This window comes from Anabrus simplex, chromosome 9 (genome assembly GCF_040414725.1).
Source record: "Anabrus simplex isolate iqAnaSimp1 chromosome 9, ASM4041472v1, whole genome shotgun sequence".
NCBI classification, from domain to species: domain Eukaryota; kingdom Metazoa; phylum Arthropoda; class Insecta; order Orthoptera; family Tettigoniidae; genus Anabrus; species Anabrus simplex.
The window spans coordinates 81548023-81564736 of record NC_090273.1 but is presented as its reverse complement, the minus strand read 5'-3'; the positions used below and the strand labels follow the sequence as shown (position 1 = coordinate 81564736).

Sequence of the window (16714 nt, the reverse complement as noted above, 5' to 3'; positions counted from 1 at the left end):
TTTTTCAAGAATTAAGAGGAGAGTAAAATATGAAGATGAAAACCGGTAAGTTCTGTTCTCATTTAATAAATGTGTATTTTTGTTAAGTATACTTTGATTTCTATAACTTACTTCCTTATGAATAACCCTATTCCATTGTTAATAAATATTTAGTACTTTTTTCCATAATCTAGTACCTTTTTAGGGGTAACTTTAGTACGAAAATATTTTCCCGGTGGCAACCCTGCGCTGAAACTGTCAAATACGGTACTGTCTCTACTGTATTTGGTACTGTGTTTATACATGACAGTAATGTACTGTACTGTACTGTAGCGTGTATTACGTATAGTGGCAGTGGGTTGGGCAGGTTTCGTTGCACAGTGATAAAATATATATCTAAGATTAGCTTCTTGTAGGATCCTTTTGACCTTTGCTGTTGACGAAATCATTCGTACATTTAAATACGTAGCCAACTGTGAAAGATCAGTATATACATTATTATTTGACCATCGGTTGTATAAGATTAAATAAAATAAAATTATGTATACACCGTTGGTGAGGAGAGTTGGCAGATTTACTGCATTAGCCCAAAGTAAGTAATTGTAATTAGCGATCTATAAATTTGGTTTTGAATATTACGTAGTCGATGGGATAGCTTTTAATTACCGGCACAATAGGCTGCGTGTCAATTTTACTTCAGTGGTAATAGGCTACTACTAAAAAAACTAGTATTATTCAGTTACATTAAGTACAGTATTATTCATATCTATGAATTAGTTACTTTCAAAAATTTACTGTAATCGTTTCTTTTAAATATTTATCAGACTTTAATATATAGGCCTACATTCGTCATTTAATGGATGGAATGATGTAGAGTTAAATTCACCTATCATTTAATAATACACTAATCGTAACGAATAACATACAGTTACTACTTTAGGTTATACACTGCTGTAAACTGCCTAGGAATTGTTTACCTTTGAAAGAATGGTGTGTATTAGTGGTTCTCGGACCATGAGTCGGCGAATTCTAAACTGACCATGTAACCGAGGTCAGAATCGAAACATTTATTTTGCAAATGGAGTCTTTTCCCCGCTGGAAAATGTAATAGGGAATCGCGTACATATCAAGTAGGGCCTACAGTATTCAAAATCAAAATCTCTTTATTTGCAAATGAGGTGTCTACCTCGGTGGCAAATGGTACACTAAAATGCATTATTGTCAAGCACTAAATATTAAATTAACAAGAGAAGAAAATTTTCCCAAAATGCAATATTATACAATTTATGCCAACAATTTTTTCTATTAAACATACAGTTCATCCTTAATAAATTTATATTGTTTTACAAAATTATACTTATAATATCTCCTGTACTACTTACAAATATAGTAAACTAATATACAGTATGTGGAATTACTTCAAATGATACTATACAACTGGTATAAGATTAAAATTTACATTGCATTTATTTACTTTTTTTTTTTTTTTTTTACCCATTGTGGAACCTAAGTAGCATAACGACCTGCTGTGTCTTAACCAGAGCCCCTTTTGCCACCACTTTTCAGAGTTCGTGAAGGGCCTTCATAGCTACCGTAACGGTCCCAGGGCCCTCGAAGTCCCCACTGTACTTCACCCCTACAGGCAGTCCCCTACTTTGGCTGTCCAAACTCCTTAGACCAGGGGATGGAATTAATTTATTCACACACATTTTTTATTTACATTAACCTGCACTGGTCGAATGCCCTCTAACATTTCATTTATTTTCTCTGTTGCTGTTTATTCTCTTCATGAATATCTGTATAGATTTTGGAAAAGGATCAAACACTACCCCTCCGACGACACACATGGGGCCGGGGCTTTGCTTATTACTGGATGTTCAATGAAAAAACTGTGTTATTGAAAATATAACAATACTGTGTACTGCTAAAAGTGCATGTTAAAAGAAAAACGATACCGTGCTTATAAAAACGTGTTAAATGAAAAATTTGATTCAATGAACATCAATTCATATTCATAATTAATTTCTTTAAAGTCCATCTTCTACATCAATAGGACTGTTCTAGAAAGTAAAATTGTTATTCTTTCTTTGTCTCTTTATTAAGAGGTTTTTTAAACTTTTATCTGGCAATGAAAATGTTACTGGAGCTGTTACTCCTGTTGAGCCCTTACTTTTTCCTGCCATGATTTTATTCTACCTTTGAAAGAATGCTAATCTTTTGCAAAAGGGCTGTGTCCATGGGTAAGTTATTCCATTCTATTCACCACCACCACCTTCTTTCATAAATGAATATTTCCCTCCAGTTATTATGCCATCAGTTTAACATTTTAAACTTATGTTCACACTCCTCTATAAACTCCTTCGGTCTTTAATCTCTTTCCAGTATCCTTGGAAGCACTTTTCCCTACAGTCCAGAATAAACTATACTAAAATCGGTTATTGACTTATTTGACTTTATTTGAGAATACAATACAAGTTATCAACACAAGATATGTTCCACATAGGAACCCCCCAACTTCAGGCATCTTTCATACCTGTGCTGCAGGTTGTTAAACATTCCTTGTATTGTGTCTCTGGACACAGATAGAATACACGTCTGATGTTGCTCTTCAGCTGTTCAATATCTCTAGGCACTGGATTTCTGTAAACTTTTTCCTCTAAAAGACCCTTCAAATGAGCATCTGTTAGTGTAAGGTCGGGGAATTTGGTGGGAATGGATAATTGGTTCGTAAGGAGTTGATGCGGTTTTGGAAATGTTCTTGCAGTACATGCATGGTATTCCCAGCTGTGTGTGCCATCACTATATCTTGCTGGAACCACTGCTCTGTTAAACGCAAATTTCCTGCCCTTTTCGTTGAAACACTAACTTTCTGGTTTGTCTAAATTGTTGCATCAGTTGTACCACTGTTCTCTTCATGGGAGGGGGTTAATTGAATTCCTCTTGAAAACGTTCCCACACAGTCTTCAATCTCTGTCCCCCTAATCGACCATTACCGTATGTGCGGAAATAATGCTCTACAACAATTTTTTTCTACTAAATCTAGAGCCATTGTTAACTGACACAAACAGTGACTACTTCAGTGTCAAGTCAAGGACAAACTCCAGTCTGACAAAACACATACTTGTCTCACAACACAGTGTTGCCAGGTTTCAGTATATGTTATTCTGGGCCATGCTGTATATAACCCCTATTCTTGCTTTTGACCTCCTCCTTTTCCTATTCAAGTTTCCATAGCATGCTACTGAACTGACTCTGTTAGTGATTTTGTGGTCCCCAATCACATACCTAGCTATTTTCCTCTGTACCCACTATAGTACTCAAACCTTTTCTTGAGCCCTGAACTCCATAGTGCTGAATGGGAACTAGGGCTCAAGAAAAAGTTCGCGTACTATACATTAATCTTTTATTATTCTTGATATGTATCCACAGCCCTGAAGCATATTCAAGTTGAGTTTTTACAAGTTTTAAATATGCCATCTCTTTTATGCCCTTCCTTGTACCTTTTAACATCTGCTTTTGTGGCAGTGACCTAAACCCTTTTTTGACCTCATTTGCTATATGCCCTCCCTAATGAAATTTACTGCCCCCTAATAAATCATCATCACCATCATCATCATCATCATCTGGAGCAGTTTCCAAGCACAGGCTGGATCTGCTTGGAACATAGGCCTCTCAATCGTTTTCTGTCCATCCACCAATTCTCTTCTCTCACTGTCGTTCATTTTCCTCCTCTTGCCTCGATGTTCTTCTTTACACCTTTCAGCCATCTGTCCCTTGGTTTTCCTCTAGGTCTCCTTCCCTTCAACTCCATTTCTAATGTCTTTCTTGGTATCCTCTCTTCTCCCATTCTCTTAACATGTCCATACAACTGCATCCTTGATTTTTCTAACTTTTCCTGTAGGTGTACCTCATTTACCATTTCCCAAACACTCATTTCTTACTCTGTCCATTCTTGTTAAACCTACTAGACACTTCTGAAACTTCATTTCCACTGCTCCCTCTACTTCATCACCCATGTTTCTGATCCATATGTCAAAATTGGCACAAAATGAGTCTTGTAGATAATTCCTGTAAATCTCTGTGCTACATCCCTGTTCCATATAAATCCTCCCACACTCTTATAGAATCCGTTTGTTCTTTCATTGATTTCCATCCTGTTTCCTCCATTTTCTTCAATTACACTTCCCAGGTATTTACTGCTTACAGCTTTTTGGCTGCTTCCCTCCCAATGTCATGCCATTATATGCTCAGTACCACCCCCTAATGTAACTCCTAAATATTTACAATTATCCTCGAAATTTGTCTTTTCCCCAGCCACTTTGTAATCGCTCATTATCCTGCATGTGAGTTCCAAAAGCTAATGGCTCGACTCTACAACATTGTCATCTCATTTTTTTTGTTCTGATATGTATTTTATCCATATCCTTCTGCAGTACTTTACATTCATCTAAACTGTTCATTTTTCTATATACAACTAAATCATCTGCAAACTGTCAGATTTGTGAGTTCAATCCTTCAATTTAAAAAAAAGTAAAGTTGCCAATTTACTGCCTTACAGTATGTACGCCCCTCCTCAGTCTACTACTCTCTTATCCAGTCATATCTCATTTTCTTAATATCATCAATCATATCTAACCACTTGGTATAAAAGTCTTCCAATGGTAGGAACAGATGAAAAGATGTATATCAAGCATGTGAATAATTCTAAATTTGTAGCTACTTCTGTGGCCTCCTGTGCTTCTATACCTTTTACTTAAAATTATTTAACACAAAGTTTAAACATCACTCCTAGGTCTTCCTCTACTTCCTTTACTCTCAGAAGTCAAGCTTGTTGAGTCCACTAGGAAAGCTCCATATCTCCCTCACATGACCCCCACAACTGAAGCTGGTTATTACATGCTATTTTTTCCAATGTGATTTTTAATATGAAGATTGTGGTATTGACTATTGAAGTGAATGTTATTTTGTTGCAGAGCAACTTGCAGCTGCTACATACAGCAATGATGCTGCTCCACCCAAATTTGAAAAGCTTGCTGTTTCAGTCCCTAAACCATTTGTATATCACGTAGAACTCAACAGGCCAGATAAACTGAACACATTTAACGAAGCTATGTGGAAGTAAGTCTCATATTTGGACATTTGAACCAACAGCGTAACTTTCAACATCTTGGAAGTTCCGTTCTCAGTATCGAGGAGATAACCTATAAAATCATCTATATACTGTATATATATAAAATAAGAGTTTTGTCTGTACATTGCTCAGAATTTGAAAAGAATGGTATTTCTGTATCAGTCATGTCCACAATAACAAGGAAATGCACTTTTTTCTTTTCTGTAATTTATGTATGTATGTATGTATGTATGTATGTACACACATCACTAGAAAACGGCTAAAGAGAATTTCATTAAAATCGGTATACAAAGTCGGGGAATAAGTCGCTACAATCTAAGCCATAAATAATTTTATTCACGCTGGTAGAAATGGTAGTTTAGGGGAAGACCTAAAATTTAATTTTCAAATATTTATGTTATTAGTGGTCTTATATTAATAAAAATTGGTATGCAAAGTCGGAGAATAAGTCGCTACAATCTTGGTTATAAATAATTTTATTTACGCTGAGTGAAATAGTAGTTTAGGGGAAGGCCTGAAATGTAATTCTTAAGTATTTATGTCATTAGTGGTCCTATCTCATTGAAAACTGGTATACAAAGTCGGAGAATTAGCCACGACAATCTAGGCTGTACATCATTTTATTCACATTGAATTAAATGGTAGTTTAGGGGAAGGCCTAAAATTTATTTGTGTTATTAGTGGTCCTATCGATAAATACTACATAACCAAAGTTATACAGAATTAAATTTCTGACCATTTATGTCTTACACATTTTTACCATACCGGCTATGATAACACAGATATTCATGAATTTGTATTTTAGTTGCTAAGTCCATATCGACGCCGAGCCACGAGAAAATGGGGTAACAAAATTTAATGAAAATCGGTGTATAGAGTCGGGGAATAAGAAACTACAGTCTAAGCTATAAACAATTTTATTCACCCTGGATGAAATTGTAGTTTACCAGGTGAGTTGGCCGCGCGGTTAAAGGCGCACGACTGAGCGCTTGCATCCGGGAGATAGTGGATTCAAATCCCACTGTCGGCAGCCCTGAAGATGGTTTTACGTGGTTTCCCATTTTCACACTAGGCAAATGCTGGGGCTGTACCTTAATTAAGGCCACGGCCGCTTCCTTCCAACTCCTAGGCCTTTCCTATCCCATCGCCGCCATAAGACCTCTCTGTGGTGGTGTGACGTAAAGCCACTAGCAAAATAAAACAAGAAATTGTAGTTTAGGGGAAGGTGCCTACAATTTAAATACCTATGTTTTTGGTCCTATTGAAAAGTACTATATAACAAAAGTTACAAAGAATATAATTTCCGATCATTTATGTTTTATTCAATTTTACCGTACCGACTATGATGAGTGGTATTTCAGATTCAGAAGAAAACTAAATGTGAAGGCCTACAATATCGAAAGCGCATAACATTGATCAACAATAGCATTACATTGATCATTGTTTGTTGTGATGTTATTTGTCTCTTATGCTGCCTCTAAAGTCCGATAGATGGGATTACTGCTGCGTACCGAGTATAACAGCCGGACTGAATATTGGGGGGAAATAGCCGGGGAGTTAGAAGACTTTCTTCTTTAGCATGTCATTCCTCTGGTCCATTCATTTTCTGATACAGCTGGTACGTAACACGCTGGTTCTTCATAGTATTCCAGTTATTCGATTCCTACTCTGACGCACTGTTTTGAATGAGCAGTGTGCATACTTAAGGCAGAGGCTGACTTAGTAGTAGTAGTAGTAGTAGTAATATGGCCTGGTCTAGAATAACAATTTAGGCATATTCCACATTATAGCACCACAATCTATATATATAAAATAAGAGTTTTGTCTGTACATAGCTCAGAATTTAAAAAGGATGGTATTTCTGTATCAGTCGTGCCCACAGTAACAAGTAAATGCACTTTCTACTTTTCCGTAATTTCCGTCTGTCTGTCATGTATGTATGTATGTATGTACATGCATCACGAGGAAACGACTGAAGAGAATTTAATGGAAATCGGTATACAAAGTCGGGTAATAAGTCGCTACAATCTCAGCCATAAATAATTTTCTTCACGCTGACCGAAATGGTAGCTTAGGGGAAGGCCTAAAATTTAATTCCCAAATAATTATGTTATCAGTGGTCGTATCAATAAAGACTACATAATATTTTAGTTATGTAGTATTATATTTCTGATCGTTTATGTATTATACATTGTTACCATAGTGGCTATGATCAGAGATATTCATGAATTTGGATTTTTGTTACTAAGTCCTTATCAGCGCCGAGTCACGAGAAAATGGGTAAAAAGGATTTAATGAAAATCTGTATGTTAAGTCGGAGAATAAGGGATTACAGTCTACGCTATAAATAATTTTATAAGACGCCCTAATATCACAGAGTCGAAAGAAAACTAAATGTGAAGGCCTACAATACAGAAAGCTCATAAAATTGATCAACAATAACATTACATTGAGCATTACTTGTTGTGATGTGCTTTGTCTTCTGTTGACACTCATCTCCGATAGATGGGGTTACTGCTGCGTACCGAGTATTTTTTAAAATTTTTCTTACGTCGCACCGACACAGTTAGGTCTCATGGCGACGATGGGATTGGAAAGGGCTATGAATGTGAAGGAAGCAGCCTTGGCAGCATTTGCCAGGTGTGAAAATGGGAATCCACGGAATAACATCTTCAGGGCTGCCGAGAGTGGGGTTCGAATCCACTATCTCCTGCATGCAAGCTCACAGCTGCACACCCCTAACCACACGGCCAACTTGCCCAGTTGTACGAGTGTAACAGTCTGCCTAAATATTGGCGAGAAGTAGCTGTGGAATTAGGTAGCTTTCTTCTTTAGCATGCCATTCCTCTGTTTCATAAATTTCCCGATGCTACTGGTACGTAACACACTGGTTCATCATAGCATTCGAGCTATTCAATCCCTACTCTGAGGCACTGATTGGAATGAGAAGTGTGCATATTTAACGGAATATTGGCAGAGGAGGGTTTACGGCTGCCTGCGGCCTGGTCATTCCAGCTCTGGAACTTTGGACTGTTAGATCGGCACTGTAGTACTGTTCGTTAAAAGTGAGAAAATGTGTAGTTTTTCACTTGATCGAGTATTTTATGTGATAACATTGCTTTTAATCGCTACATTCCTACTGATGTCTTTGTAATGACCTATGTTGACTTCAGTTAGGAAAACTACAAAGTAAGTCTTTCTGAGAATCCCGTAGCGAAGCACGGGTACATCAGCTAGTTAGTGACCAAAATCAGCATTTTCCAAACATTTTTGGCCATGGAACACATCAATTACTACTCATCAATCACTACTGATCTGCATTTAGGCCTGTCACCCAGGTGGCAGATTCCCTATCTGTTGTTCTCCTAGCCTTTTCTTAAATTATTGCAAAGAAATTGGGAATTTATTGAATATCTCCATTAACTCCCCTTCCTATACCAGGTGTATGCATACGTTTTTGCTGGTTTTTGTTGTAAAGAAAACTCAATTTTCAAGGGAAATTCATTTTTGTTTATTCAAAATATTGGCCATCGGCTTCTACACACTTCACTTCAGGCAAGTTATGAATACCATACCAGAAAAACTGCTTGTCTTTGGGGCAAACCATTTTCCAACTTCCTCAAAATTGCTGAAGTGCTGCTCTGCAAGCGCGTGCTCCATTGATGCAAAGAGGCGATAGATTGCGCTAGGCCGGGGCAGTATAGCTCGTGCAGAAGGATGTCTCATCCAAGCGATTTCAAGGTGTTTTTCACCGGTTTTGCTGTGTGAGACTGTGCATTGTCGTGTAACAAAATCACTTTGCCATTCATCTGGCCCATTCTGGTCGTCTTTCGATCAATGCATGATTTAAATTAATAATTTGTTGGCGATAGCATTGTGCATTAACAGTTTTGCCAATCTTCAGGAGTTCATAATACTTTTGTGGTCTACCAGAGCGCTCACTGTCTTTCACATTGAAATCACCATGTTTAAATTGTCAAGACCATGTCTCGCATGTTCTAATCGATGGAGCGAGTTCACCATATGTTTCTACCAGCAAACGATGACTTTCCACGGCCTTTTTCTTTTGATTAAATAAGAAAAGCAGTGTGTGCCACAAGTGTTCTTTTTCAGGCACAAATATCGGCATGATCACTGAACGATACAACACAGACGCTAGTGTTTGGCAGACTGAACTTGTGTTGGTAGGTTAATGTCAGACGAACAAACAGACGTATGTGTCAAATTTACACGCGCCATCTGTTATTGAAACTGGAAATGACATGCATACACCTGGTAAACAAAACTTTTTTTTGTTTAAGGGAATAAATATGGAACACACATACTCATAGTAAAAATAAAATGTAAAATAAATGTTACATTTATAAAAACACACTCAAGTTCTTTACTTAATGACAATTGTTTTACTGTGACCTAGCCTAGAGTACTGTATTTATTTCCCCGTAAGTGATACAACTTAATTTTCTGGAAATTCAGTATATTGATGTTATTGCTGTTCACAGATTTATGCGACTTCCATGGTCTGTTAAATTATTCAGTTCCTCTTCTGGGTTAAACCGTGTTGTTTTATGTAACTGATGTACTGTTGGGCAATGTTTCAAATACATCACAGTATTTTTTATCAAAGCAACTGATATTCTGCTCAGAGGCAACCAAGTCAGCAAATCAACAATTTTTGGATGCTTGTTACACACAGATTACAATACACATATCACAGCATGAAAATATGGGCAACCCTCAAGTTATGCAACAGTACCGTTAATTCCCAGCTTACTGCCGAGTGGGACATGTTCCAGTTTTTTCAAGATGCCCCGGGGAGGGAGGGCTATTTGAGGTGAGGCACAGTGACCTCTTTCATAGTTGATTTTAGCTGCCTGGGGAGACTGATTGCTGGCTCTGCGGTGTAGGGGTAGCACGCCTGCCTCCTACCTGGAGGCCCTGGGTTCAATGCTTGGCCACATCAGGGATTTTTACCCAATTCTGAGGGCTGGTTTGAGGTCCACTCAGTCTACGCAATTACAATTGAGGTACTGTCTGACGGTGAGATGGTGGCTCTGGTCTAGAAAGCTAAGAATAACAGCAGAGAGGATTCATAGTACTGACCACACAACACCTCATAATCTGCAGGCCTTCGGGCTGAGCAGCGGTCGCTTGGTAGGCCAGTGCCTTTCAGGATTGTTGTGCTGTTAGGTTTGGGGAGAATGATTACCTCAGATTGAATAGGAGTACATCAAGTCACCTTGATAAAGAATACTGCAACGTATTCGAAACATCAGTAAGCTGTAAGGTACTTAAAACAACACAGTTCAACCCAGAAGTAAGGACACTGCATTTTCACTCTGTATTTTGTTTCCCATACATTACTGATTATTTCATAACAGTATTGAAAAATATATTGTCAGCATTCTAGTTCTTTACGCAGACCCTGCTTTGTAACTGGACAAGGATACAGCATTTTCGTACTGTAGTTTGTGTCTCTTTTGTGAACCAATTTATTTTAACAGTATTTATAAGAACTCTTGTGTCTGGCTAGCCGGCCCCGTGGTGTAGGGGTAGCGTGCCTGCCTCTTACCCGGAGGCGCCGGTTCGATTCCCGGCAGGCCAGGGATTTTTACCTGGACCTGAGGGCTGGTTCGAGGTCCACTCAGCCTACATGATTAGAATTGAGGAGCCATCTGATGGTGAGATAGCGGCCCCGGTCTAGAAAGTCAAGAATAATGGCCGAGAGGATTCATCGTGCTGACCACACGACACCTCTTAATCTGCAGGCCTTCGGGCTGAGCAGCGGTCGCTTGGTAGGCCAAGCCCCTTCAAGGGCTGTAGTGCCATTGGGGGGGGGGGGTCTGGCAGATGCGAACAAAGCTGCCACACCTTGGCATCGGTGTCACGATATAATGTGATTTATTTCACTATATATTTGAGCTACTGAGAGCCAAAGTGGTACAACTCTTTTTTTTCCACTTCTGAGAACTAGAAGGTTTTGCATTTTGTTGAATGTAAATTCATGCTTTACAATAAATAATTATTTATTTGATAAAGTTTACAAATAAAATAATAAAATTACATTTAATACAGGCGTTTTAGTTATTTGTACCTTAAATTGCTTTGTAGCTAAAAGTTAGAGGAACACTTTTCCTCTCGGCAATTTACTTATAGTAGAAGGTCAAGTGGTGTAACTCAAAAGTTGTACCACTCTTCTTATAAATGTTTTGGTGGAGTTGAATAAAAAGGAAGGAATATGCTGTGTTTCAACTTCCAGTATTACAATTACAGTAAGTACGAAATTGCACTTATGGCTTCTGTTATGTATTTCACTCTCACGAATTGAGTTAAAATAATTGCATTGTTGTTGTTAAATGCTAGACTGCTACCTAGTAGTTCAGCAGTATGTCCACTTATGAATTACCATTTAAAAAATTGTTTATCTAAATGTCAAAATTTCTTAAAATGAAATTCTTGTCATGATGAAATTTAAACTGGCTTTATAATGAAGCATTTCAGTTTACTCAATTTCACTGTCTACATCATACACTTCTGCTAAAGGGTTGACAGATACAGTTCCAGATTTCACAGCCAAACTTGCGTTGTTAATTGGTTGAAGAATGTGTGATGGACTGGAGTGATGTATGAGAGAAGAGTCATCATGTGTTTCTTTTTTTGGCTCGGTGACAGATCTCGCAGCATTGTTGGGAGGGATGAGCTGAACACCAGACAAGCGAGGACATTGGTGAGCACTATGTGAAGTTCTAATATCAAAAGTTTTTAAATGGTTCTTTGTATAAAACAAGATGTGGACAGTCTTTCTGGAAACGAAAACATCAAACATGAAGCCACTTGAACTTTTGATTTTGTGTGGTCTTCTTTCTAAATGTTACACTTTTCTCTAGATCCTTTGTTGAGACAGTCATTAAGGGGCATTCTATAAATGGTAGAGGGTTGTTTTCTCCTTGTCTTTGAATGATTTTACACCAATTATCTGGGATGAAAATTTGAGCAGTTCCTAATTTTGTCTTAACTCCAAAATCCCAATAGTTTGGCAGTAACATGAACTTATGGTCAGCCACTTGGATTTCATTTCTTGAATCCTTTATACTTTCTATCCAAATGAGCAAACTTCCCTTTTAGAGACAATATCTGCCTTAATAACATATAGATATTACATTTCTAAAGAAATGCATAATTGTTACCAGCACAGTTGCACGGACTTGTTGATTTTAGAGCATAAATAAACATTTAAAACAACACATGACAACATGGCCTTGCACTTCACTCTGGAGTGAGAGGAAAAATGCATCTGGCAGTCTAAAGTGGCTCGTATGAAACTTATCGTTACATCACTTCTCCACAGCAAATTTCCGTGTATTATGAGTGCACTGAGGTGGTTGTCAACTGACACTGTATTATACCGGGTGAGCAAAGTAAAACTGGCCTGGAAAATATTTATAAGACCAACACGGAATTGACCCTAGTCTATGAACAGAATTGTCCATCACAGGAAATGCTGGAAACTGTGATTTCGATGTACCAATCTCTTGCTGTCACTACTCTGCCTGTGCGCATTTCCCGCATGTTCTGTCCCAAGTATGTCACTGTGTTGTTATGTGTGAGTCAGTGAGAGGAGCAGACATGTTTAGTGACCAGTTGAACATACATCATAGACCGTTAAGCCATTAAGCGTTCAGTCTGCAAGCCTCTGTGAGTTTACTAAATGCCACCAGAATCCTCTATTTGCAACTAGTGCTGTGGCCTCATTTAGTTCTATACCTTTTATCTTTAAATCGTTAGAAATTGAGTCTAACCGTCGTCATCTTGGTCCCACTCTATTTCTCTTACCGTCCATAACAGTCCATTATTCTCCTAGGTAACCTATCCTCCTCCATTCGCCTCACAGGACCTCACTACCGAAGTCTGTTTATGTGCTCAGCTTCATCCATCGAGTTCATTCATAACTTAGCTTTCATCTCCTCATTCTCAGTGCCACTGTTCCTACCTGTTTGCACCAGTAATCATCCTCGCTGCTTTCATGTCTGTTACTTCTAACTTATGAATAAGATATCTGATTCCACCCAACTTTCGCTCCTGTAAAGCAAAGTTGATCTAAAAACAGACTGATGTAAAGATAGTTTCGTCCGGAAGCTGACTTCCTTCTTACAGAATACTGTTGATCGCAACCGTGAGCTCACTGCATTAAATTTACTGCACCTTGATTCAATCTCGCTTACTAAATTACCATCCTGGGAGAACACACATCCTAAATACTTGACATTATCTACCTGTTCCAGTTTTGTATCACCAATCTGACATTCAGTTATCTTGGATTTCTTACCTACTGACATCAATTTAGTCTTCAAAAGGCTATTTTTCATACCATACTCATTACACCTATTTTCACGTTCCAAGATATTAGACTGCAGGCCTTTGGCATAATCTGCCATTAAGACCAAGTTGTCAGCATATGCCAGACTGCTTACTAAATTTCCACCTACCTGAATCCCTCCCTGCCACTTTATACCTTTCAGCAGATGATCCATGTAAACTATAAACAAGGTTGAAAGATTACAGCCTTGTCTAACCCCTGTAAGTACCATGAACCAAGAACTCATTCTACGATCAATTCTCATTGCAGCCCAATTGTGAACATAAATGCCTTTGATTTATTTTAATAATCTACCCTTTATCCCATAGTCCCCCAGTATGGCGAAGATCTTTTCCCTCAGTACCCTGTCATACTTTCTTTAGATCTACGAAACACAAACATAACTGTCTATTCATCTCGTAGCTTTTTTCAATTACCTGACACATGCTGAAAATCTGATCCTGACAGCCCCTCTCTGGTCTTGAAACCACACTGTTTTTTGTTCAACATCCTCTCAACCACTGATCACACCCTCCCTTCCAAGATGCCAGTGAATACTCTGCCTGGTATACTAATCAGTGAGATACCCCGATAGTTGTTGCAATCATTCCTTTCATTGCTTATAGATAGGTGCAATTACTGCTTTTGTGCAATCTGAAGGTACTTTACCAACACTCCATGCTAATCTTATTACTCTAGGAAGCCATTTATCCCTGCCTTCCCACTATACTTCACCATTTCAGGTCTAATTTAATCTCTTCCTGTTGCTTTATGACAATGGAGTATATTTACTACCTTTTCCACTGCCTCAAGCGTAACTTCACCATCATCATTTTCCTCCTACCCATGAGCTCAGTTGTTCGTGACACCCCTGGGAAGATTTACATTGAGAAGATTTTCAAAATATTCCCTCCACCTGTCCAGTGATTCCCTGGTGGGATCTATTATGAGTTCACCTGAATTACCCAGAACACTGTTCATTTCCTTTTCCTCTCTTTTCCTTTCTTTAATACTGTCCAGAAAGATTTCCCTGTTACTTGATCTAGCCTTTCCAGGTTATTACCAAAATCTTCCCTCAACTTTATTTTGGATTCAACAACTATTTATTTTGCACTGTTTCTTTCATCTATGTACAATTCCCTGTCTGCATCAGGCCTTGTTTGGAGCCATTTCTGACAAGCCTTCTTTTTGCGTTTACAAGCTGCTCTCACTTCTTCATTCCATGAAGATGTTGGCTTTTTCCCATCTTTACACACAGTTGTTTCTAGGCATTCCCTTGCTGTTTCTACTATGCATCCCTGTATGCCACCCATTCTCTTTCTATATCCATGTACTTCCAATTTCCTCGTCCTGGAGATTTTCTACCCTTATTCGTTTGCAGACAGATTTCACTTTCTCTATCCTAGGCCTAGGGATACTTAGTCCACTACAGATCAGATAGGCCTAGTGGTTTGTATTATCGAAAAATCGCCAGAAAACCCATACATTCCTAACAGATTTTCCGATTGTGAAGTCTGTTAAGATATAGTCTATTATGGATCTGGTACCCTACCCTCCCATGTTTAGCAGTGAATAGCCGTATGCTTGAAGAATGTATTCTTAACTGCTAAACTCATACTAGCACAGAAGTACAGCAAATGCTTCCCACTCCTATTAGCTTCCATATCTTCCTCACATTTACCAATCATGCTTTTGTATCCTTCAGTTCTATTTCCAACTCTTGCATTGAAATCACCGATTAGCACTATCCTATTCTTGCTGTTCACCCTGATGACATCACTCAATGCTTCATAAAACTTGTCGACTTCATCCTCATCTGCACCCTCACACAGTGAATACACTGAGACAATTCTCGTCCTAATTTTTCTAACTGCCAAATCTACCCACAACCTCTGCACATCCAGATGCTTCCTCTTTGCTGATTCAGCCAGTTCTACTTTCCTTCTTCCACAAGCCGCATTAATATTGATAGCTCCCCATCAAAGTCCATTTCGTTTGCCAAGTTGTTTCCAAGGAGTCCCTTGCCTGTCAAATGGGAGTGGGACTCCGATACTCCCATAGGTCCGAAGCTTGCTTAAAATGTTCTGAGCTTGGTAAATTTATGAAGCAGGATGGCAGGCTTATAGATTCAGTATATTTCTCTGTTGACCTTTTCATTCCTTACAGTGCCTGATATTAGACTTTGAGGAATGATTAACAAATTCATGAAGAGGATCTCTCCTCTAATGGGTTAGGGCCCGCCGGTGGATTGTTTAGTCCTAGCCGCCTGAGCACAAGGAGGGCCATGACTCAGAATATGTCCAAGTTGCCCACTCCAATTCCGTAGGAGATGGTATCCCGACTCTCAGGACCACTTACTAGGCCACCAAGCCATTGCCCATGGTTAATGAACTAGGACATGACTACAGTAACCCACACCATGAACCAGTTGAATGCAATACAAAATTGTGCTCACTATAAAACAGTGTGTTCATTGTCGATTCATGGAAAACCTGTGCAGAACTGTTTGCACAAGTGTTTAAGACTGGAAGTGTTTTGGTAAAACCTCCAGAAACATTTGCAATGGAAAACTTAGTGGCAAAATGGCACAAAATGGGCTTTGTAGCGAATAAAAACCATAACTATCCAACAAGATTTCAAACACCAGAAAACATTGCTCAAGTGAAGGAAAGCCTGGAATGATGTCCGACAAAATTTCAGTGATGTTTATCTATGCAAGTGGGATTTGACAACCTAGTCATGAGAGCGTGAGGTGTTCGGTTAGGAGATTGCGATCAACAGAGGCAATGCAATCAACCGGCCACCTCGATCGCCTGATCTCTCTCCCTGTGATTTTTACATATGGGGCAAATTGAAGGGTCAGATGTACTCCAATAATCCTCATACAACCGGGCGAGTTGGCCGTGCGCGTAGAGGCGTGCGGCTGTGAGCTTGCATCCGGGAGATAGTAGGTTCGAATCCCACTATCGGCAGCCCTGAAAATGGTTTTCCGTGGTTTCCCATTTTCACACCAGGCGAATGCTGGGGCTGTACCTTAATTAAGGCCACGGCCGCTTCCTTCCAACTCCTAGGCCTTTCCTATCCCATCGTCGCCATAAGACCTATCTGTGTCGGTGCGACGTAAAGCCCCTAGCAAAAAAAAAAAAAAAAAAAAAAAAATCCTCATACACTGGAAGAGCTACAGCAAAATATGGGAATCTCTATTGCTGCTATCCCTCAGGCGAAGCTGCTACATGTCTCTCACAGTT

The 16714-nt window shown here is 38.9% G+C and overlaps 1 protein-coding gene across 1 annotated transcript in view; it reads left to right on the top strand.

Annotated features, from left to right (window-relative positions):
* Positions 1 to 264: 264 nt before the first annotated feature.
* Positions 265 to 16714, top strand: part of LOC136881298 (delta(3,5)-Delta(2,4)-dienoyl-CoA isomerase, mitochondrial) — a 92785-nt gene continuing 76335 nt past the window's right edge. The window contains exons 1-2 of the mRNA XM_067154098.2: positions 265 to 571; positions 4953 to 5097. Coding sequence (XP_067010199.1) covers positions 520 to 571; positions 4953 to 5097 — 197 coding nt within the window. The 5' untranslated portion in view covers positions 265 to 519. The remainder of the gene's footprint in view (positions 572 to 4952; positions 5098 to 16714) is intronic.